This window comes from Ammospiza nelsoni, chromosome 13 (genome assembly GCF_027579445.1).
Source record: "Ammospiza nelsoni isolate bAmmNel1 chromosome 13, bAmmNel1.pri, whole genome shotgun sequence".
In the NCBI taxonomy this organism is placed as follows: domain Eukaryota; kingdom Metazoa; phylum Chordata; class Aves; order Passeriformes; family Passerellidae; genus Ammospiza; species Ammospiza nelsoni.
Window position 1 is genome coordinate 17,769,662 of NC_080645.1, and position 24,560 is coordinate 17,794,221.

General features: G+C 44.3%; 1 protein-coding gene across 3 annotated transcripts in view; it reads left to right on the top strand.

Annotated features, from left to right (window-relative positions):
* The window catches only part of CMIP (c-Maf inducing protein), a 131,325-nt gene extending 107,938 nt beyond the window's left edge, over positions 1-23,387 (top strand). For all 3 annotated transcript variants that reach the window (XM_059481403.1, XM_059481404.1, XM_059481405.1), the window contains 11 exons: positions 5,731-5,796; positions 6,866-6,892; positions 7,342-7,390; positions 8,805-8,912; positions 11,764-11,880; positions 13,313-13,453; positions 14,349-14,396; positions 15,125-15,271; positions 17,339-17,444; positions 18,499-18,569; positions 21,400-23,387. In XM_059481403.1, coding sequence (XP_059337386.1) covers positions 5,731-5,796; positions 6,866-6,892; positions 7,342-7,390; positions 8,805-8,912; positions 11,764-11,880; positions 13,313-13,453; positions 14,349-14,396; positions 15,125-15,271; positions 17,339-17,444; positions 18,499-18,569; positions 21,400-21,453 — 934 coding nt within the window. In that variant the 3' untranslated portion in view covers positions 21,454-23,387. The remainder of the gene's footprint in view (positions 1-5,730; positions 5,797-6,865; positions 6,893-7,341; positions 7,391-8,804; positions 8,913-11,763; positions 11,881-13,312; positions 13,454-14,348; positions 14,397-15,124; positions 15,272-17,338; positions 17,445-18,498; positions 18,570-21,399) is intronic.
* The last annotated feature ends 1,173 nt before the right edge of the window (positions 23,388-24,560 follow it).

Here is a 24,560-nt window from a genome sequence, read left to right on the forward strand (position 1 = left end):
TTTCACTCTGTATCTTAAAATAATCTATTTTTTGGGTGCATTTCCTGTCTTTTTAAAAATCAAGTTGTTCAACAGCAGCAGTGAAAATGGGAATGTGTTACTGTTAGAGGTGTTGTAGGTGTGGGGCAGCTTTGGGCCCTTTTTCTGCTTGTACAGGAGGGATCTGAAAGGTGAAAATTCCAGAGGATGTGCACAGTGAGGGACCAGTGAAAACACAAAACTGGTGCAGCTCTCCTCGGAGTGCCCTGCCAGAGCCCACACCCTGCCTGGGAAATCACAGCCTGTGAGAATACAGGGCAGCTCCTAAGGCAGAGCTCTGGCTGCAGCTCCACTCATTGGAGTTCCCTTCCATTCCTGTTCGTCCCCTGATTTTTTGGGTGCCTGGAAGCAGTAATCCAGAATCTGCTTGCTCCTCATTCTGCCACTGGCTCACTGGGAGGTCTCAGATAAGTCACTTTTAGGTGCCTAATTTTCCTTATTTGTAAAATACAGGTAAAGATTTTCAATATTGTTTTTTTTTAAATGCTGAAACCAGTGATGGAAAAGCATTTTAAAAGGACTTGTAGTTATTACCCAAAATAGAAGATAATGCTGTTGTGATGCTGATTACTTTCATGCTCTGACTCTTCCTGAACAAAGGGTTTCTGTTGCATGAAATACTATTACTGTACTTTGAAAATGTGAGAATATGAAGAAAGAGAGTTGAAGAACATGCCAGTAGGAAGAAAACATTAATTATAAAACAACTGCTATCCAGGAGCTGAGCTCTCAGCGGGCTTTCAGTAAAATAATGTTCTTATTAGTAACAATGGTAAGCCAAACATAAATAAGTTGCTTAGCATTGAGTTTGATTGTTCTTTTAGGTGTCTGACTCAGTATCATCATCAAAACAGGAGAGTCACCAGCAATGATATCTTTTTTACATAATTAACTTAGGGCAGCAGGGAGTAATTTATTTAAGCAAATTTTAATTATTGGAAGTCTAGCAAATAAGAATTCTCAACAGTAGCTTCAACAGAGGACATTTGATTGTTCACCTGACTCTTACACAGTGCTTGCTTTTTGGGGGAAACCCTCACTTCTAATATTGATGAAGATCTGATTTAACAATCACTGTAATGCTTCACTTTTTGCACAGAAAGCTAAAAGGGCAGTTTGGAAAGTTTGTCTGTGGGGCTCTTACAGCACCTAGAACATCTTTGACCTTTTTTCTGATGTAGTTGAGTAACAAAACACAACTGTTGTGTACTAAAGGAAAATAGAAAATCGTGATTTTGAAGATGCTGGCAGATGACCCAAAGTCTGGGCAGATTTTAAAGGAGACACAGTCTCTAGGGTAACATAGTGTTTTGGTCCTGCACTCAAAAGTGGATCAAACTTCTGTGTCAATATTCTGTAACTCCTTCTGGACTCTGATAGTGTTACTGACACCAGACGGTGCCTCCTGAGTGCTACAAGTCTTGAACTTGTGTGTAGAAAATGCACTAAATTAACTGAAAATTTTCTGTTCATCATATTAAATTAGAGGCTTTGAGAATGGCTCAGCATTGCCCAGCTCCTGTTTGCATGTTAATGTTTTCATGCATTTGGGAATGTCTTGTACAGCCAGACTTGTGCTTGGACAACCATGGTTAAACAAAGTTGCAGTAGAAGGGGCTGTGTGTCCGCTCCTTGGGCTGGAGAACTTCAAAGTTTTCTTTCACCTGGAGGATCCCACTGGTTCCAGGGGATGGGACACATTTAAACTGTCTGCAGTGAAATCTAGGTCAATTGGTTGTGGGAACAGACCCCTCTTGGGGAGGCTCTGTTGGTGTTGTATCATAAACTGTTACCCTTTGTCTGTGTTATTTTTTGTTTCCATGGCTGCCTCCAGTGGCAAGGGTCTGTCCAGATGTCCAGACACTTGTACCCCTCTCTGGGGCCAGTGTCACAACCTGTTTTGGGCAACCTTGTGTTGCTGTTTCCTGGTGCTTCCATGCCAACTGTGAGCAGTGCAGCCCATTTCTGTTCTTAGCAGTCAGGGCAGAACCTTTCTAGGGTCTTTCAATGGTGCTGAATTTTCTTCTTTAGAAAAAGCCAAGCAAGTCCATCTCATAAGAAGGCTGAGCATGAAAAGGCACCTCACTCTTTTGCAGATAGCAGGTTTGTGCCTTGTATTGACAAGGGGTGTGAAGAGGCTTTTTCTCAGCCTGTCCTGACACCCTGAGCTAAACTTGATGTCATGCAATTCAGGGAATTGAACCTAAAATCAAGGGAAGAAGGGATCATGTCTGGGGTATGGTCATATTATCTGATAAACAGAGGTTACCTTGTCAATCTGCTCAGTCTGGAGAACAAGCTGCTTCCAAGTAGTTGCTCTTGTCTCTTCACTACCCCCAAACCCCAAGGACCTGGGGCTTGCAGTGTCTCAGAGATGAGAGCCACAGCTTTCCAAACACGAGCACCCACTGGAGCTTCCCCTGGCTGCTCTGCATTCCCCAATAGGTCAGTGGCATGCTCTGAATATCCCAAGTGGATTATCCTGTGTCATGTTTATCGAGGTTGCCCCGGGCTGCTCGTGTGTTTTGGATTGTTTGTGCCGCACATGACGCGCGGGCAGGTTTTCATTTTGGTGAAAGGTGATCCCGGGGAAGGAAAATGTATTATGTTGGCAGGCCAGGAGCGATGATGGCCCAGAGGCAAAGTCACTGCAGTGGGGGATTATTTCATTAATATGGTTGTTCTGTGTCCTGGGCAGTCCCCTGGGACAGGGTCAGGGAGGCTGTGTGCAGTGGCAGGTGATGGCTCTGCTCTGTCACCTGGGCGCCCCCAGGTCGGGCTGCAGCCTGGCTGCTCACCTAGAACTGCAAATCCTGCAAAAATCAGAGCCAGGGAGCCATTCTCCCCCTTTTATCAGGCCAGTCCTGGGAATTGGGCTGTGTGATGAGTGTTGAGCCCAGCAGCCTTGGGAGAGCTGGGAAGGGAGTTTGTCCCAGGCTGTCCCAGGATCTCCCTCCTTCTCCTGGCCCAGCCTCTTTGTCTGGCTCGTTGCAGTGGTTGTTCACTGCAGCCAGAACTAATCCATCTCCCTTTCTTTCCCTGCTTCAAACACTTGTCTTGTGTTAGAGCTTTGAATGGATTGAAAAAAAAGAAAAAGGAAAAAAAAAGAAAAAGCAACTGTCTGAACTGAAAGAAGAGTGCAGATGAGATGAGCACAGACAGAAGGAAAATGTTTTTGAAAAGGGAATAGGTGGGAGGAGGAGAAACACTGTAGGCTTTTAATAAGTAGTTTAGTTTTATTCTTGTGCTGTGTTTGTTTCATGTTTCCTAGCTCACATTGAAGGGATTACAGGCTGTGCAGATTTTATGTTCAGGTCCCACTCATGCGACCAAATTTTATATATTTCAATAGGAGATGATTTCCTTCCTTCCTTTCTTTCTTCCTCCTCCTGCTGGGGAAGCAGACTGATTTCTTTTCTCTGCCCTGTCACAGACCTGCCCTGCTCCCCAGCTCTGAGAAAAGCCAGTGACACTGTCCCATTCTGTCTGCAGTTTCATTCCAAAACAATTTTTTTCTTACTCTTACTCCTTTGAAGCTCAGCCATGAAAAATTGATTTGTTCATATTATTAGTAATCACAGCTCTCCGGATTGCTCAAGAAGCAGCTTCAGTGGTGTAACACTTAGCCTGAGATGTCACAGGAGCTAAGCCTCAAAGTGGCTCTCAGCTGTTAACTTTCTGTTAGAAAAGATTTGTAGGTGGTGTATCTCATGTGATGTGAAGCACCTTTAGCACCTCTGGATTTTCTAACTCAGCTTTTTGACTTCTGAGTCTCCCCTGCTCAAAAAATCTGCTTTTAGTACTGTTTGTATCTACCAATAAAAATGTTTTGTTTTTAGAATAAAATCAGCTAGGAGTTTCTAAAGGGTGTGCATATTTAAATAACACAAAATGTCTGAACTGTGTTCTCACACCTGACAAACATGGTGAGACCTGTGGCACTTCTCAGGGCTGCAGCTACAGAAAGGTGACATCAGCTGTCTCCTACTGAGACCTGGTGTTTTAACAAGAGATTTTGAGCTGAACCTGAACACAGGCCAGAATTCTGTGTCACCAACCCATTCAATGTGTCTGTGGGTCAGAAACAAAGAATAATCTCATAGATAGCTTTAATTAATCAAAGCTTTGTTGAAAGAACCCAGAAAGCTCATCCTGGAGATGCTGTGTCAGAGGTTTCCTTGCATAATTTCAGTTTATGTGACAAGCCCCATCCTCAGGTGTGTCATGATATTCACTTTACACTGACTAAATGGAAAAACAACCCCTGTAATGAAGTCCTGCTTCGTGTCTTGCTGTTGTTCTGAGACATTAAACAGAGTTGATCATCTTCCTTATTTGTTCAGTGGCTAAGCAGGTGAGGGACTTTTTGTCTCTGGAAAGAACCTGATGAATAGGGGATCACAAAGGGCTCTTGCTGCCACTGACTCACACTCACTTCAGGTTTGTGAGACACCCCTTGTCTCAGAGCTGGCTCTACTTTAGACCTGAGAACAGAATTTTTCATGTAGGAGAAAATTAGGTTCAGTGGCTTCCAGCACAACTGACATGGGCACGAGGTTTCTTTTTTGGATTACTTTAACTTCACATGTGCTCTTCTGGCTTTTAATGCACTAAACCACTTTCAGTGGTCCTCATGGGTTGGTTGCTTGCATGACATAGCACACATTTTTGTAACCTGAACTCACACTGCTCTTGAGCAAAAGATAACTGCTTCCCTGGTTGGTTTTTACATCATAATTCTCCATTCAGGTAAAGCTTCTCTGCATGTTGCTTCTTATGAGTACCCTACTCATGCATTTAAATTTTCTTTTTTTTGTGAACACATCTTTGTGGATTGTCCAACATCATGTGTGGTATTAGTTTATGGACATTTCTGGTTTTTGTGGTTCAAAAGATGGATGAGACTTTTGGAAATGCATCCATCTTCAATTTCTCTGAGCCAGAAGTTTCCCTCTGGAAAACTGCATTCTTTTGGAACAGTTCCTGTGCATATGTTGTCTGTCTGTAATGCTATCAGTAGATACTGTCCATTTGAGAACATTACACCTTGTTCCTTCCCAAAGACACACCACACTTTTGTGCCAAGTTTCCAGTAAGCTGCAGCCAATACTCTGGTTTTTAACTCTGAAATCCAAAAGGTAGCAGCACTAAGAGGAGGTGGCAGGCTCTTCTAGGTTGTTTCTACAGATATCCCCAGGTGCTTCAGCCCTTGTGAGATTCACTTCTGTGTGTACTCATTGTTACCAATGGCACTGGGAGCCAGGGTCTGGGCTTTGTGTCAGAAATGGATTTGGGGCTTTCTTGGGCTTATGTCTTATAGCAAAGAAAATTTCCAGTTAAATGTAGAGGAGAGCTTTAAATAGCAGTGGCCTGGTAATTGCTCTACCAACTTAGATGAAAGTATTACTTAGTGATTAAATGTCAACAGGTTTCATAAACAGTAAATGTCTTTAAGTTGACATAAAGAAGGCCTCTCTGGAGGTCACTGTAAATACCAGATTTATTGTGCTTCAATGGAGAATGTGCTGGAAATGGAAAGGGAAATGTCACTGTAGATTTTGAGAGTGCTTCAGTAAACCAGAAAGGTTGTTGGTGCCCACAGTAAAAAGCTTTTAACTCCTTGAACTAGCTGTTGGCAAACCATACTTAAAACCTGGTGACGTTAACATTAACAAAATGTTCATTTTGCAGGTCAGACTATGATGACTGGAGACCAGCCCTGGCCAGCTTGCTTCAGCCTATCCCATTTCCCAAGGAGTGAGTTTGCACTGCTTGAGTATTTACTGCCTTGTTCTTGTTACTGCTTTTTTATGGTGAAATATACGTCAAGTGAAAAGGGGTGGCAGCAGGAGCTTTGTGCCTCTAGCATTGATTTAGAAACTGAAGCTGATTTTGGCTGATGCTGAGGGATGTGAAGACCTCCCCACGTTCAGCTTCCTTCCCCATTTCTCTCAGATGATCCTGAACAGAAATCTGGTTAGCTAGAGCCAGGCAGACAGGAAGGGAGGAAAGCTGGTGAGGAGGAGAGCAGAGTGAGAGATTCAGTGGGGGAGGAAGCTTCGCTGGCGTCACAGACTCCTGTCATTGGGATTTTGCATTCAATGAAGGAGCTGCCCTACGGATCAGCCCAGCTCCCCTGGTAACCTATTAATGAGCAGTGGTGTTTATAAAGTGCAGACCTCCATGGACAAAAATTACAACCTGTAATTGTACAATTTGCTGGCTTATCACATCCCCTGATGACCTGATGTCTTGAATCACAGAGGTCTAATCCTCCATGCCAGGTTACCTGGGCTACAGTGAGAGCTTGGAGATGGGTAACAGAGACATCATTACCTAAGTCTAACCTGAGTCTTGGGGGACCTGTAAACCATACCATGATCCAAGGCACTTCACAAAATGGCCATTAATTGCTTTACTGATGTATGATGCTAATTAGCTGCGACCATAGCCTAATTGCCTTGCAATTAAGGAATACACCTGGCTGTTGGAGAGAGGCAAAACCCTGTAATTATATAATGGTACTGTAAGTCTTTTACTTTCTTCTGACCCAAAGCTCCCACTGATATTAGTCAGAGCCTTGTCTAAGACAGACTCAAGAAAAGCTACAAGTTTTGTTCCAAGTAATTTTCCCCTCTAGGTTAATGAAAGAGGCTTTATCTGATTTTTTTGAAACTTTTTTTTTGTCTTATTTGCTGCAGTTGCTTAGCAAGTCCTTTTATTATCTGGAAAGAACTGAAAAGTGCTTGTTTGGTTTTTTGGGCTCTTTTTTTACCCCCCTTCTCCTTTCTCTCAGATGCTCATACTCTTCTGTTTTCCATTTCAGGGCTCTCGCACATGAGAAATTCACAAAGTAAGTTTCTGGGGCTCCTTTGTTTTATTGAATAAATTCTTGTATTAGTCAATAATAGCAGTGATGCATTATTCAGTATTGTATCTGTAATGGCTTTTATCTGTGAAGGGCTGTAGGCATGTTCTGTTAGCAATAAAAAGTTCTCTTTGTAATTTATTGTGCTAGCAGGAGCCCAAGGACTAAAGCCACTGGGTGCTGATAGACTTTACAAAGGAGTTTGTCAATGCACATCTCAGAAACATTTTCTAGGCTATTGTGAGCAGACACTGTCCTTGGTAATAACTTTTAGGCATCATGTTTCCTTTCTGTGGAAGGAGTTCAACTTGTTTCTCTCTAAATTGCATTAATATATATAATTTTAGGTGTCGTTCAAGAGAAATGTGATATTTGTGGAAATACTGCAACCAGCAACTGCTTATTCTTGTCCTTCTCATTCTTATTTTTTTCAGGGAGCTGAAATATGTGATTCAGAGATTTGCAGAAGACCCGAGGCAAGAAGTGAGTTTGTTGGCAGTTTACACAGAGCATTAGCTGGAGGGATTGGAACTGCACTTGTTCAGATCTCTCCTTAAGTAGCTTGTTCCAAAACACAGTGTGGTTTTACTCTGCCTAGGTCTCTAAGCAGTAGTGGCCTCTCAGGGTGTTTTATGTGTAAGGTTTATGTGTTGTCACCTCCTTGTCTGGCCTCAGTTGATGTCCTTGTTCTAAACTGCAACCAGAAAGATTTTTCTGGGGGGTCACTCAGAGCTTTTCATCTTCTGTACAAAAAAAATGGAAGCAAAATCCATGGGTCCACACAGCTTACAAAAGAAGAGATTTTGTGTAGCTGTGTTTCAGCTCTGTTGTGTGCAAATGCCTGTAATTCTCATGAATTGGCAGCAGGAAGGGGGTGGGAGTGTTGCTGCAGCCTCGTGGTGCCTCAGAGCTGCACTCAGAGCCTGCTCAGCATCATCAGCTTTGGCTGAGTCACAGGGAACCTCTCATCCACAGTGACTCTTGCTTTTGGCATGAAGGCAGGAAAGCTCCCTCAAACTGTGGGTGAAGCTGTATCATCACTGCCCAGGACTCCTCATTTCCATGGGTTTTGCTCTTGTGAGCAGTAGTTACCCTTGTCAGAAGAGACCTAGAATGGCACCAGGATTTCATCTGTCTCCAGAGTTCTGTGACCTAAGGAAAGAATTTACCTCCCTCCCCCCCCCCCCCACCCCTCTCAAAAATTGAAATGGAACATCTGTTTCTTCAAGTGAGGGGGGGGGGAAAAGAAAAGGAAAAAATAAAGCCTAATTATGACTTCTCTATTAAATTGTGGGACTAAATATAGTAATCTCTACAGTGGGCCAAATTTAGACTAATGGTTCCTCACTGGTGCCAGTTTTCCAGTGCAGCTTCCGTGCTCTGTATCCCTGTTGAGTTTTCCCTGTGGATTTCCTTCACCCTGACTCTGGTTGAATTTTATTAGAGCAGGAGTAATAAGAATTGTTAATTATTGGAATGAGCAAGGCATCAGCCATTTGGTATGCAGATCACATCAGATGTATAGACACACATGCTGGGAGGACAGGGGGGAAATGACAGAAGCTGAGAAATTTGTGGGGTTTTTCTGTTTGGATTTTTGGTGGTGGCTTTTTTTCCAAGTGAAAGGAGCTGTTCTAGATTAGAGCCATTTTGTGTTTCATTTATGTAAAGGGAATTAAAAGGGCCATGCAATAAGGGATGGTGCAGCTTCCCTCTTGGTTATACTGAAAAAATGGATTCTGAGAGGGGAAACTGGCCTGCAGCTCTGCAGATTGGAATATTAACCATGGGATTTCCAGCAGTCCCTGGTTCTGCAGTTCCCTTTGGCCCAGTGTGGGAGATGCTGGTGGTTATTGGCAGGAGCTGTAACCTTCCCAATGTGTTCACTTCTTGGCAGGTGCACTCGTGTTTGCTGAGTGTGAGGGCTGGCAAGGACGGCTGGTTCCAGCTCTACAGCCCTGGGGGAGTGGCCTGTGATGATGATGGAGAGCTCTTTGCCAGTATGGTAGGTGTCTGCAGCAATGGGACTTTACAAACTTTGCAATAAGTAACTAGTGCCTAGTCAGCAGTAACAGGATTTACTTGTTTTTGTCAAAAAATAAATTATCAAAATCACTGTTTTGTTGACCATGAGTGTTCATCAGAAAATCCAGATCTTTCTGCCCCCAAATCCATTGACCTCCCTTGCAGTCACAGCTTGGTTATTAGCACGTTACTGTTCTCTTTTTGAACCTTGGCATGTTTTCTCACTGGTAGTGTAATACACAAACCAAGTTTGTGCATATGTATGTATTTCTGTACTTATAAATATCTGTCTTTGTATTAAAAAACTCTCACAGAGAACATGGAAAAGTGGGAGACAGACTGTTCTGTACATCCACACCTATAGTTTACATTTGTAGGCTACCCTGGAATTTAAAACCAACAGTTACATTGGTTTAATCAAGGGATGGATGGATGGATAGATATAAAAAGGTGTTACCAGTGTCTCTGCATTGTTGTGAAGAGGTGTAATTAGAAACCAGCATTCCATTTCCAGCAGTTATTTCTTTTGTAACTCTGAGAAGGGCTAGACAGAAAATAACAGGTTTTAATCAGCGATGTGATTTAAGCACATCACTGTTTTCCTGTGCAGCCTGGGTCAAGCCACTCTCTCTATGAATTCTCCATATACCAAGTAAGATGGAAATTATATTACTGCCTTTCCCTGGTGAGGGGGAAAACATTTGTTGAAGTTGGCTTTGTGAAGTGACTTTCTGCACTTTGTGCATCTCCCACATGCTGAACATTTTGGGACTTACAGAACATCAGTGTCTGTCTATACCCTGAAATTCAGATGGATCAGTTACCTCTGAAACTGATAATGGAAGAAGAGTGTTTACAAAAGGTTTCACCCCTCTTCACTGTTCATCTGTCTTTTATCTTTGAAAAGCGAATTTCTTCAGAACTGTATCATTTCTCCTGAGAGTCATTCAGGATATTTATGAGCATCAGGAGATGGCGTGCATGAGAAAGCACAATGCTAACACACATTAATATGCAGCACTCTGTGCCCTTTGCAAGGATGTTGATAAATACTTAAAGAGCTGCTAACGACTAACCATAAAGCTGGAAAAACACCCTGTTCTGAGATGCACCTAATGTTACTTTACTGTCAGTGTCAGTATTTTCCATTTCTCAAGAAAACCTCTAAAAAACTTAATGAAAACTGCATGAAATGAAATCTCTTTTGGCTTGGAGGTTCACATTTTTAAAGGCCACCTGAGCTGATGGATGCTTAAGGAAAAAAATATTTTCTGTTTTTCTAAAGAGGTTGCTGATAATGAAGCCATGATTCACATAGAATTGACCTCATCATGGCATGGTTGTGATATTTTAGCAGTATTGAACATAGTGCAGGCAATGCCATGAGCCAGGGGTGCCACAGAATGCATTTACAAGGTTATTGTAGGGTAGTGCTCATGTTGAGTCCACATAATGGAGCTCTTCCTGCCTAGGCTGTTGGAAAATGCAACTTCTCACATAGTGCTTTTCAGCAAATGGTGAATCGGCCATCTGGGTTATGAAATAAGACTTTCTTCTATGAGCCCAGCATTTAATCTCTAAGGGATTTTCATTGGAAATAATATGACCAACTTATTTTCTGAGAAGAGACATATTTGATTTGTACGAGTGGCTTTGCATTTCTGCCGTAGGCATTGCTATGTGATATCACATGGTGCTTTCTGGAGCTTTCAGAGAGTCTGCACAACAGTTTGTCAGCTCAAGGACTCAAAGGAGTGCCACTCATGGCATGTTCTCAGCAGTTCTTTCCTTTCAGGGAAAACTGAGCAAAAGAGAAAGCAGGATAAGAGCATGAAAACCCATGAAGTCATCTCTGACTTAGTGCTCAGGACTGCTGGATTTTCTTAAAGCCGCCCTTCCTTCCTTCCTTCCTTCCTTCCTTCCTTCCTTCCTTCCTTCCTTCCTTCCTTCCTTCCGCCACTTCCGCCACTTCCGCCACTTCCGCCACTTCCGCCACTTCCGCCACTTCCGCCACTTCCGCCACTTCCGCCACTTCCGCCACTTCCGCCACTTCCTTCCGCCACTTCCTTCCGCCACTTCCTTCCGCCACTTCCTTCCGCCACTTCCTTCCGCCACTTCTTTCCGCCACTTCCTTCCGCCACTTCCGCCACTTCCTTCCTTCCGCCACTTCCTTCCTTCCGCCACTTCCTTCCTTCCGCCACTTCCTTCCTTCCGCCACTTCCGCCACTTCCTTCCGCCACTTCCTTCCTTCCTTCCGCCACTTCCGCCACTTCCTTCCGCCACTTCCTTCCTTCCTCCCTCCCCAGTCAGGTCCTGTGTGTTCATCCTGAACAGGTGAATTTGTCTGTCAGCAGCCCTTATCCAGGGCCAGCAGGTTGCCAGCAGCAGTGCCTTTTACCTAGACACCCATCCCACCGAGCCCCTGCTCCCCAGCTGGCATTTCCAGAGACCCCCAAGCGCAAACAGATGCGAGAGCAAAGCCCCCGGTGCTTCCCCCGGGGCTGGGGCCATCGGTTACTGGGAATGGGGGCAATTGCACAGCTGCTCTGATGGTTCCTGGGGAGCCTCTGTCAGGCTGTCAGCTGGGCTCCTTTATGGGGTAAAACTTCCCATTCCCTCAGATCTCACTGGGCATCACCTTCTTCGAAAAGTCACTTCCATTCAGCAGCAAAGCTGTTGAGACACTGCAACCCTAACTATAAGGAGAGCCTTCATTCCTTTAGGTTTATTGCAAATAAGTAACACTTTTTGACTGTTCAACAATATTCCTTCCAGAGGTATATGTGTTTCTTAGGCCTACACCCCTAATTTTACCTCTGTTTCTTGCATAGGTTCATATTTTAATGGGATCCTGCTATAAAACAAAGAAATTCCTGCTTTCACTGGCTGAAAACAAACTGGGACCTTGCATGCTGCTGGCTTTGAGGGGTAACCAGACGATGGTAGAGGTAAGCCCTAAAAATGTGTTGTCATGAGCAGTGTTCAGGTTCCCAGTGCCTTTCCCAGAACTGGCTCTAGCAGGGGTCAGGTTTGTGTTGTGTCAAACACCAGTGGCTGGTTGTTGTTCTGTGAATTAAGGGGAACAGAATATTGTTGTTCTGTAGATTTGAGTGTGAATTAAATGAAAGGTGGGTGCATGAATTTTTGGAGAAAGAGGTTTTTTGCTGTAATGCAGCTGCAGAGGTTAGGATGGGAAATAAATGGCCATGGTGCTGTAGGCTGTGGTGAGAGATCACAATTCACAACCACAAGGATTTTCCATGATGAAATGCCTGATTCTTGTCTTGCCACCTGCAAAATGAGCAGTGCACAGGAAGTGCCTTTATAAAACCTTATTTGCTTGCATTAATACACTTTTTTTATGCTTATGATTTGTTATTTTTGTTGTGCTAATAGTTTATATATATATTTCTGGGCTTCATAAGAGGAGTTTCTTGATAAATGTCATTATCAGCAGAAAGAGAGTGGATAAATAGATGGAAAGAGTTAGTTTTTCATTGACTTAGATTTATGCATGTTAATTTAATCCAGTAAATAAAGGAGCGTGCTGCATGCATTTGAATATAATGTTGCTGGATTTTTTTTTTCTTCATTAAAAATAATTGAAATTGTGGAGGGAATAAAAGCTTTGCATTTTAATTGCAATGGCATGATACATAGCTGAAAAGGAAAAGCAGTGTGGGGAGACAGCTTGTGTCCTAAATCTTGTGACCCACTGGACTCATCCCTTGGGATCTGCCTTGCTCCTGGCTTCCCCAGGGTGAGCTGGGGGTGTTCCCAGTGAGGTGGGGATGTCCTGGCCACAGCAGAGAGCTCCCAGCAGCTTCTCTTGGTGCCCTTCACCTATCCTGCCTCGTGGGCTGGGTGCACCTCACACGTGTTCTGCTTGCAGGGAAACCCCCCATTAGGGATGGAAAATCCCTGGTGTGCAGTGTCCCAGCTCTGCCAATGCCCAGCCCAGCCCCTGGACCTGGGAAATGCTGGATGGATTGTACCTGTTCTGGAGAGGGCTGTGGCATGGAGCCATCTCCCAGCTCTGAGGCAAATAATTGCATGTCTCAGAAGGAATGAGCACTAATGGGGAGCAGGATAGACAGGCTGGCTTTTGGAGATTACACTTCATTCTTTACAAATAAAAAATTAATTTTGTCTGTCGGAAGTGGCATAAATATTGCTATGATATCCTCTACTCTAACCTCCTTATTGCATGCTCTAAAAACTTAGCCAGGAATTTAAACTGCCATGCCCAGTGTAATTAGGATATTTGAAAGAAATGGAATGAAAGCCCTGCACTGACCACTCTCCTTTTGTTCTGCTGCTAGATGTGTTTGATGCTGGAATACAACATCATTGACCATTCTCCTTTTGTTCTGTTGTTAGATTTTGTGTTTGATGCTGGAATACAACATCATTGACAATAATGACACCCAGCTCCAGATCATCTCCACCCTGGAAAGCACAGACGTGGGAAAGAGAATGTATGAACAGCTGTGTGAGAGGCAGAGGGAGTTAAAGGAGCTGGTATGTCACCCTGCACACATTGCCATAGCACACTGGGCTCTGTGCTCTCCACAAATGGAGGTACAAAAGAAAGACAAGCAGGGTGTGAAATTCCCAGTTAACAACAGGATGGGAGCAGTCCTCAGAGGGTTTCACTCTGAATATATATACTGTGTGATATTTACTGATGTGACTAATCCCATACTATGTTTATGAATGATATCCAATAACCTGCTTAGGATCCCTGTGAAGGAATAAAGGTGAAACCCTGCTGTCTCAAGATCTTAGAAGTCAGCTTGTCAAATTCTGCCACCTTTTGACATATGAGTAGCAAATGGTTCTGGTGCTGGCCAGCATTTCTGAATGCTCTGGCATTCACAGCATTTCACTGAGATGGTCTTTAGGTCTAGTTCTCAGAGCTAGAGCCCACAGAAAAAGATTCTTCCTGATTTTAAAGAGAGGCCATACAGATTTAAAATGGCCCTGCTCGCATGAGCACTTTTTCACCTAGGCAAACATACCCACAAACTTCCTCTTCCCTCTTGCACATTTATATTTGTCTTTAACCCCTTCTTGCAGCGTGAAAAGTAGATGCTTTTTTTTGAAGTCAAGCAAATTATTTTATCAGCTGGGCTATCTTAACCCCTTTGCTCACTTTACCCTGCATTTTAAAGCTGTTTCCTTTTAAGTGAAGTTAGCCAAATGCTGGCAGGCTGAAGCAGACAAAGGGCATGAAGACCCACTTAGCTGTGTCCCCAGGGATACAAGAGGCTCACTCAGGGCAGGGGAAGCAGGGATGAGGTGGAAGAGCTGGCAGGAAGCTTTGAAATGGGAGCAGTGAGGAGCTTGCTGTACTTTAGTGAGTCTGAAATGCAGAATGGCAGCTTGTTTGACCAAAATATCTTCTCTTTTACAGCAAAGAAAAGGTGGCCCCACAAGGTTAACACTGCCATCCAAGTCCACAGTAAGTTAATCATGTCAATAGAAAAACACCTTTGTCTTTCCATATTTAAACACTTGATTTGTGTTTGCCATGTGGCACAGTGGTTTTGGGCAGTTAGTGGGGAGCCATTGCACTCGCTCTGTCAACACAACTGGAGTTTACACAACTAGGGCACATTTCTGCTCTTGGGTCTGTGCAGCAGTTTCCAACCCCAGCAGCAGGCTGTCACATTTATAGTGCTGCTCAGATTTGGAATGGCAGCTCTGGGGACAGAGCTTTGCATTACAAAGGCAAACTTCACTATGTCCAGTTCTGGATTTTAGTCATGGAAGTCTCAAAGAGACCCAGCACTATTGCATTTAAGCTTGGTGCAAACCCAGACTAACTTCACTGAGGCCAGGTAATGTTTCTGAGCACAGGTGGGACCTGGACCTCATGGTTAAATCTTCATGATGTTTAAAGACCCATCTTCAGCATTTGCTCTGACACTGAGGCCTCTGTGTCTCACAAGGATACACAAGCAAAGGACATTTTTGTCCTGATGTTTGGACAGATTTTTCCCAGGGTGTGTGAAGCAACGCTGCCACAAGAGCCCAGCTGCTTGCCAAACAAACAGAAACTGCTCTGTGTGGTTCTCTGTTACTGTAAACAAGTGGAGCAGTTGTGCAACTCGCTCTGGTTACCAGTATCGGTGACACTTCCAGGCTGGGCACCCACAACCTCCCTCACCAATCCCTGTCCTCCTTCAGGATGCAGACCTGGCCCGCCTGCTGAGCTCGGGCTCTTTTGGGAACCTGGAAAACCTCAGCCTGGCCTTCACCAATGTGACAAGTGCTTGTGCTGAGCACCTCATCAAACTGCCTTCGCTCAAGCAGCTGAACCTGTGGTCAACTCAGGTGAGTGCTCTGCAGCTGAGGCTCAGGGCAGGAACCAGTGCTGACTAATTCTGAAATTCCACACTACGTCAGCACAAGAAGAGTGTGTGTAGAGGCTTGCTTAGATGACTTTGTCCTCCTGCTGTTTTTACAGGGCCTTCCTGTGGTTTAGCTCATCTTGGCAGCTGATTTTTTTTTCTCTTCACCCCTTTTTTTTCTCAGATTTTTAATTTTTGTTTTATTTTTAGTTATAAATTGTTGCTGCTGTCTTGGGTTGAATGTTCCATTTTGGCATAGTTGCTGCTGTGTGCTGAGTAGAACCTGTGCTGCTGTTCATCTGGGAAATGCTTCTGCTTTCACCCAGTTAGGGTAAAAAAATGATGCTGCAGCTCGCATGGTCAAGCAAAGCACAGTCTGCAGTTTAGGCAGTGAATCGCTTGAAAACTGATCAACCCAACAGCAACAAAAAGAAACTCAGATAATGAATAAATAGAAGGAAATTATCATGAGAATGTGATTATTTTCTAAGCAAAAAAAAACCCCAAGTTAACTGAACAAATTACTCAGCTGTTGACTGAAGGAACTTCTAAAATTAAATTTTTTCTTCTATGTTTCCCTGCTGGTTTTGCTCTCTGAGGTTCTCCACTGAATAGGTTTTCCCCATTTTCTGTTAGCACCTATTTATAGTGCTGACTGAAAATGCAATTATTGTCAGTGCAACCACAGAAAGCAGCATTTTTTTACCGAAATGTCATGTAAATATTTTGTTTTGTTTTCTTAACTACTTTGTATCCCAGAAATATCCCTTTTCTTTTTTTATGGGGAATATGAAGTAGAAACTGATTGCTTGCTTGTTTTAACTGTTTATATGTCCTCCAGATTTGTCTTAACAATGTAACTTTTGCATCTGAGAAACTTAGATGCTTTTTGTTCAAAATGAGTTTGATTTTACTGAACAAAGAGCCTGCTTTTTGTGAAGGGTTTTTTTTTTATTAAAAAGGAAAAGAAAAGGGTTTAGATTCCATTTTATTTTGCGATATCCTGGTTTCCATTAATCTAGAATTTAGAAACAGCAGAAACCAAGTGGGTCAATAGAACAATTACCAATCAATAGTGCATTGTTCTTGAGACCAAAATAGCTAATTAATACCACTTGCACTGTGCTTTTTTTGTGTGATGTGGTTGGGAACTGGCTGAGGCTGCCATAACCATCGTGTATAGCCTGGGTGGGAGCCCACTCGTACAAAGTCCAGGCTTCAAAGGCACCAGTCTAATTAAGAGATGGCCTGTGGTTAAGTGCACACAAGTCACTGCATTTCTCTGTTCCCTGCCTGCGAGACAGAGATCACAGAATCACATAATGAGAATAATGAGGTTGGAAGAGACCTCTAAGATCATCAAGCCCAACCTATGCCCTAACACCTCAACTAGACTATAGCACCAAGTGCCATGTCCTGGCTTTTTTTAAACACATCCAGAGATGGTGATTCTGCCACTTCCCTGGGAAGAGCATTCCAGTACTTTATTATTCTTTTGGTGAAAAATTTCTTCCTAATATCCAACCTATACCTTCCCTGACATAGCTTGAGACCGTTCTCTGGTTCTGTCAGAGACTGACCCCACCTGTCTGCAACCTCCCTTCAGGAAGGTGTAGAGAGCAATAAGGTCACCTTTAAGCCTCCTCTACTCCAGGCTAAACAGCCCCAGCTCCTTCAAACGTTCCTCACAGGGCTTGTGTTCCAAACCCCTCACCAGCCTTGTTGTAAATAAAACTCTTTGCTTTCTCTGCTGTCATTGGTGATGGCGGTGAGCGTTGGAGGGCTTGGTCCAACCCAATATCCACAGCCCTGTTTGCACTGAGGTTCTTGCAGAGGGGTGGGTGGCCCAGCTTGTGCCTGACCCAGCTGTGCTTGTGCCTCAGTTCATGTCTGACCCAGCTGTGCTTGTGCCTCAGTTCATGTCTGACCCAGCTGAGTTTGTACCCCCGTTCATGTCTGACCCAGCTGTGTTTGTGCCCCCGTTCATGTCTGACCCAGCTGTGTTTGTGCCCCAGTTCATGTCTGACCCAGCTGTGTTTGTGCCCCACAGTTCGGCGACGCGGGGCTGCGGCTCCTGTCCGAGCACCTCACCATGCTGCAAGTGCTCAACCTGTGTGAGACCCCCGTGACGGACGCTGGGCTGCTGGCACTGAGCTGTGAGTGACAAACGGGGGCTCTGTGGGACACTTGGGTGGCTTCTGAGGAGTTCATGTGTATTCGGGCAGGGGCTGGATCTCTCAGTGCTTCTGCAGGGGTTTAGGACAGGCTGTGGCTGTGTTTGGGTTTGGTCTCCCCTCCTCACTGCCCAGTCCTGCAGCTGTCCAGCTGTGGGATGGTGACCTGAGCCTGATGGCACTGGGTGGCCTCGTGTGGGCTTTGTCCTCCTGAGCCATACTCCAGATCTTGCCTCTGGCTTCACTGATGGCTCCTGTCCCCATCTCACGTGGTCACCTGTTGCCCACGGACTTCCCAGATTTCTTCCTGTGGGTACCCCTCTGGGTGGGACCTGCCTTTGTGCTGCAGGAGGTGAAGATTGCAAAGCCACCTGGCAGCTTCTCTGTGCAGCAGGTTCCCTACTCCTCCTGGCATTTTTTGTTCCTTACTCTGCCTGTTCTTGGTTTAAACAAGGCAAGGCAGAGCGAGGCATGCAGGATTACCTGAGCACTGGAGGAGCTCAGTGTGCTGGAGTGAAACTCCCTCCTGCTCCCAGCAGTGCATTACAAACCTCTCTGCTGGGTTTGGAGGGCTGCTTTAATAGGCTTGATCCTACGCAGACGTGCCAGACAGGCCAGTAGTTATGGCTCATCTTAGGAAACTATTCTGCTAAGTACTGGAGCCTAAAATGGGAATGGGGGGAGGGAGAGGGAGGACTGCCAGATCAGCATGGCCCCTGTGAGCCCATGCAGAGCAGTGAGAACGGGCACTATTCAGAATAATGTGCAGGAAACCGATTATGAGAAGTTGACTGAACTCCTTTGAAGTCAGCAGTCTTAAGCATATGCTTAATGGCCCTTCCTAAATAGGGACTTTTTCCTGGATGAGGGCCCAAACAGCTGTTTATCCATTTGTATTTCTATATTTTATGCTATTCAGCTTTTTCCTGGGAGTGCTGCACATAGTCATGTCTTGTTTATGCTTTGGCCTACTGCAAGCATGATATTTTAAGAAAATGCAGCATGATCATAAATATATGTGTGTTTTCTGTTTCAGCCATGAAGAGCCTGTGTAGTTTAAATATGAACAGCACCAAACTTTCAGCGGATACCTATGAAGATCTCAAGGTATTTGTGAATTGCATCCTCTAAAGATGAGAAGTGTCTCTAGCAAGAGATGTAGGGAGAAATGACCCTGTGGAGTGGGTAGCATGAAAGTTATCTGAAGAGGGTGAAGTGGGTTATTTTGTGGATATAATGATTGAAAGCAGCATTGTGAGGTTGCTGGACCCAGGAAACATTTAATATACTGAATGGAGAAGTATGAGATAGAATCAGCAGCTCAATCTTTTCACCTGTGCTATCAACAGTAAAGGCTTTATCAGTAAAAGTTTCATAAATTGATTGTTTCTGATGAGGATACAGAGACAGGTACAATCTAGTGCACACCATATCCTGTACTATTAACAGGACCAAACTAACTTGGGTGAACAGTATTGTCCAGCTTTGATTTGGAAAGCCAAGTGAGAACTGAAAGCATCAAGGAAGATGCAAATTTATCTTGACACCTCTAGGACTGGAAATGGGCTCTGAGCAGAAATGTCTGCACAGATGCCCAGTTCTGAAATTTGGCATGTAATGTCTGGTTTTGCTGTGAGTTTATAACCACTTAGGCAAAATGGTGTAAAGAACCAGGATGCAGCCCCAGGTGGTTTCAGAGCTTGCCTGAGATGTGTTGGCTTTCATGACTTCACGTGGACTTGCTTTCATTCTGATGGTGTGTGAGCTGCATCTCCCAGAATCTTACCTTAGAGACCCAAGGACTCAAGATGAAACTTGACATTTGCTTGTCTTAGATGTTGAAACAGATTGGGCCACGTTTACTTAAAAGGTCACAACCTTGGGTTGAGTTTGGAACTTGAAGCAAGTCCTGTAACTGCTCTGCTTTCAAAATTCACTGCAAACATCTATCTTTGGTTCTGGCTGTGGAGCCAGGGCTCCCCCAGGGACTCAGCTGCAATGCTGCTTGCATGGAGTTTTCAAGATCAAATTTTAAAAACTTGTGTCACAATTGTATATGCAAAGAAGTCCTTGGAATTAACAGCTGGCTTGCAGATGGGTTCACACAATGGAGCTTGTATCAGGCCCCAGGCATTTACAAACAATCAAGGTCAATGCTGTATTTGGCCCAGGGCTCTGAAATTGCATCCATGAAAGGCTCCCCTGGTCCCACCCCTGCTTCTGAGCCCCCTTGCCACTCACTTCTTACTGAAACTCACATTTTCCTAACTGGTTCCCTCTGCTCTGGTATGGCATTAATAGTCCTTAGCAGCCACAAAAGAAAGTGACTTGACAGGGCAAACAGCAAAATTGCCTGTGAGCAAAGTCCTGATGATTGCAGAGAATTCAGAAAGCTGACAAAACAGGCAGGCATCACTTTTTCCCCTTTCCCCTCTTTCATTGAAATTTATCTTGGTGGCCATTATTTTAGGGCTCTGTGTGTGTTCAAAGGTTGTAGTTTCTCTCCCTGGGGCACATGGTTGTAGGTTTGTTAAGAGCAGCTCAGACTTCAAAGAACCTATTTTTGATACAGATCTTTCCTTCTTCTCACGTTGGTCTGCCAGAGCATTTGGGGCACAAGCCAGTGATGACATTTCCTCTCAGCTCCATCCCCCAGCCCACTAAACACACTTGCACACACACAGACACCCACATATGTACCAGGCAGGCTGAACCAGACAATAAATAAACACCCACTACTGAAGTCATTATTGCCTAACTGAAAAATTATTTGCTGGCAGTGTCTGTAGGATTATGAATAGCTCTTATCAAAATACGCGCGCACATAAATCAAGGAGTGAGGTAATAATGACTCCTAGAAACTTCCAAGTCCTCAATTATGCCCTGGCCTAATTAAATGTGTTTATTTGTTTTGAGAGAATTAGCCATGCAGTTATGGTCAGGGAGCATGGAAAGGAGATCGATGAGTAGGAACAAACAGCTGATCCCTGTGTGCCTTGTGTGGGGTGATCCAGACATGATATGGCCAAAAGCAATGGAGTTGTGGAAGGGAGACCACAAAGACACCAAAAGTTGCTAATGTTCCATGAGTTGTGTTAGTACGTGGAGGGTAAAATCAGCAATGTGGAGGCTGAAGGAGGAACGTGTCTCTCTCTGATGCAGATGGAGTGTGCTGCCTTCATGGCGAAAGTTGGACAGACACGTTTTGCTAAGCATTTGCATAAAAAAATGAAGATGGGGGTTTGATCTGGACCTGGTGGCTGGTGAATGGGTTTTAGATCAGGTGGAACTTAGTTCCATGTGTCTGTAAGGGCTGGGCATCCTGTTCCTTTGCCACACCCACATCCAGCTCACTGCTGAGCTCAGCACTGGGCCCAGGGTCTCACGCCTCTTCCTGCAGCTGGTGGTTGACAGATCAACCCTCCCAGTTTGCTGGGAGGTGCTTTGTCCCTTTAGCCCTCCTCCAGATTTGGATATGACCTCTGAATTGAGTAAGTCCAGGGGTTGTTTCCACACAGGAGCTCCCAGGCCAGGGAGCCGTGTCTGCCCTTTACCTCTCCTGGGCTGCCTGTCATCCTCACCACCAGTGGGGCTCTGTGCTTTCCTAGCCAAGAGGAGGAGGTGCTTTCATCCTCTTTTGGGAGCCCACATTCAAAATACAAGTACAGTATTCAGAGCTGCACAGGTCCCAGGCTTGCTGTCTCACAAAAAGTCACAGGACACAAGGTTTTTCACAATCATCACCAACAACAGTGAGGCAAGGTGCTCTCCTTCCCCAGGAAGTTCTTTCACCCCTCCCTTCTCTATTCCTCCTCCAGATTTGGATACCACTGCTCTGTTGGATAAGCACAGGGAATGATCCCACACAAGAGATTTGACAGGACTTTTTACCTGAGCCCTGAACCCGTTGTTAATTCTGACCTTTCCTTCCTCACAGGCTAAACTCCCCAACCTAAAGGAGGTGGACGTCCGCTACACCGAAGCCTGGTGAACTCTCCCTGCCTCCCACTCTTCTCTTTTGCTTCTTGTGAGAAGGAAAAGATTTTTAAAACAGACAGATTAAAACAAACCTGAAAATAACTTTTGGCCAATTCCTGTAGAGCAGTGAGTCTGGGGACTTGGTGGCAGGAGTTGTGGTTGTGGGGTAGCAGAGTGGAGTTGTGTGTGTTGGGAGGATGGGGCAAGCCTGGACCCCATTGGATTCTTTCAGCTTTGTGATTTCAGAATCAACATAATTTAAATTGAAAAGGAAGGAAACAAACAAACAAACAAAAAAAGGACTTTGTAGCAGCAAGAGGATTATAAAGAGGAAAAAAACACCTTTGTGGATTTTATTTGCCTTTGTGTTTTATGCCGTGTGGAGAAAAAAACATATATTCCTTTGTCCTTACTTACCTGGGTTTCCTTGGCTGGCACCCAGCCAGCCAGAACTCCTGTTTCACCAGTTTTGCTCCAGAAAATCAAACTTCAAAAATCTCAAGAGAAGAAAACCAAAACCAATATGATTTTCACCTCCCCTCATGTTCTTGCAGTTGTTATGCAAAGTAATTTTGTTGTACATAAGATTTACATAATGCACCTATTTAAGAAAATGGTTCACAAATAACAGGTCTGGGACCTGTCTTTTATTTATGAATTGTTAATTCTTTTACCCTTTTTTTGCGTATAGTACTGTATAAACTAGTTTGCTGTCTTGTTGTTATTATTATTTTTTTTAAGGAAATGTCCTCCTTGAAGAATTGCCTTTTAGTAATGCAAACTGTATTATACTCCCTCTTTGTCAACATTCATCGCGTTGTCTTTTTGATTTCAAAATGCCTCAAATGTTATCAAATAGGAAGGAAAATCTTTATCAAGGGGGGCGTGGTTGTTGGGGAAGGGGGTGCAGGGATTAATAAAAGTCACAATTCCTTCCAAAGTCTGAAAATTTTCTTTAGTCTTTTAAGCCATGCCAGGTTTAAACACGGGAGATGGGGACAAGGCGTTTCTTTTGCCAATGGGGTGTTTGCAAACTGCAGATTTTACAAGTTGCCTCCGTTGTTCTCTGTTTACGTCCGATATTTCAAAATGAGGAAAAAAAGCTCTCCTTCCACTTTGTGCATCAGCTTTTTCTGGTTTGGTTTTTTTTTTTCCCCCCCTCCCCTCATTCCCTCCCCTGTCCTGTGCCCCCTCCCTGCCCTGTTCTGTGCACGCATTGTTCTGCATGTTCCTCTGGGGAGACTGAGGAAATCGCGGTGTTGCTGATCCGATAGCTCTGACCTGTCTGTAAATGTGACTGCTACATTTTTCAAATTCCACAGTTGCTTAGAAGATGATTTTTTAAAAATTGCGGTTTCTTTTATAACTATGCTGTTGACTTTTTTTTTTTTCATAATGAGCCTTCATTGTACAGAGCTGCTTATTTTAAAAAAAATCAAAGGAAAACAAAACAAAAAAGTTTTTTCCTCTGTTTAACACTTTTATTTTATTCTTCAGCACCTCAAGGTTTCACATACAGCCAATGTAATTTTTTATATAAATATATATATATATATATTTAATCTTATTCAGTGGAAAGCCAAGCTTTTTTGTTCAGGTTTTTTTGTTGTTTTCTTTTTTTTAAGTTTGTTGCTATGTAGACAACCCCATTCCAAATGATGTTGTTTTTCTCTTTTTTTTTCTTTTTTTTTTAAATAATGAAACAGAAATTGAGTCTTAACTCATGTAGTGTGTCAGGTTTTTTCCCCCCCTTCAAATCCCACACTGTATGAAGATGCAGTCTGGGAAGGAAGAAGAAGAAGAAAAAAAAAAAGAAGAAAAAATATGCCGACATTTTCCTTAGCACTGTTGCTTTTACCAGTGGTTTACTACTACTGTTCTGTAGCTGTGTACAAAGAGATGTGAAATAATTTCAGGCAAAAATAAACTGTAAGTGAATATCTTTTAGCTGCGTGCTTTGTGGTTTTTTTTGAAGGAGCCTTTGGCTGGCCGGTGATGTGGGGATGCTCTGGGAGAGGTGCAGGCTCCAGAGCAGGGGACCAGCAGGCAGCCAGGGTGTTTGCCACCCCTCCCCAGGCTCCAGGAACCACCATGGAGAAGGAGGAGAACAGCTGAGCTCTGTATGTCCTGTTTTGCATCCCTCCCCAGGCCTGTTTTGTGCACTGTCCCCAGTCCTCGGAAGGCTTAAGGGGTCCTTGCAGTGGCCATCAAAAGAGCTGCACTGGTGAGGGGGTTTCTTGCACTGTCGCCTGATGTAGGCAATGAGGGAAGCACTGGGGCATCTCCAGGCTCGAGAGGGGTTTTTGTACATTAAGGTGTATTTTAGGGTTGCCTCCAAAAGCAGGGATGTGCTGTGTTTGTGTTCTCCTGCTGTCCTGGATGAAGCCCTGCAGGGTGTGGGCTGGATGCCAACAGGAGACCCAGCTGGTGCTCCACATCTCTGCCTCCATGGTCTGCACAGCTCCTGAGCTTCAGCTTTCAAACAAATGAGCCCCACTTGAAACCAATTCCTGCAGGTGTTCTGAGAGCTGCCTTTATCACCTGTGTTACCTGGCTCCTGTACTCTCACTTTTATCTGTATTTCTGTCCTGTTCCACAAAAGAGACTTCAGGACATGGAGAAACACAAGGGTTTGTACCATGCTTCCAGCCAAGCTAAGAAGTGCTCACAGGATGGCCCTTGATAAAGAGAATATCCTGCCTTATTTTTTTTTTCTTTCACTGAAATCAGGCAGCTGTAGCTGAGTCTGTTGGACTTTTTGGGTGTTTCCCCATGAGCAGGCACCACTGCGTATGGGCTGTCCTACCCTGGCAACAGCAAGGACTTCACAAAACCTTTCTGGACCCAGAAGAGCCAGAAATATTCCTGGGATGTTGTGTGAGGGACTGAAAAACGGCCCAAGGAAGGAGATCATTAGGCCTTGGTGAGATGAAGGCATATGTTGGATACAGCTTTTCTTCCTGCTGTGGACAATGACCCATCCCTGAGCTCCCCAGGCTTTGCTGCCTTTGGGGGAAGTGGTGACAATGTTTGGGTTCTGCAGCCTCACCTGGATTATCAGCCCTGGAGAAGCCACAGAGCTTTGCTGAGATGCTACGTGGGTGACCTGGAGTGAGCAGG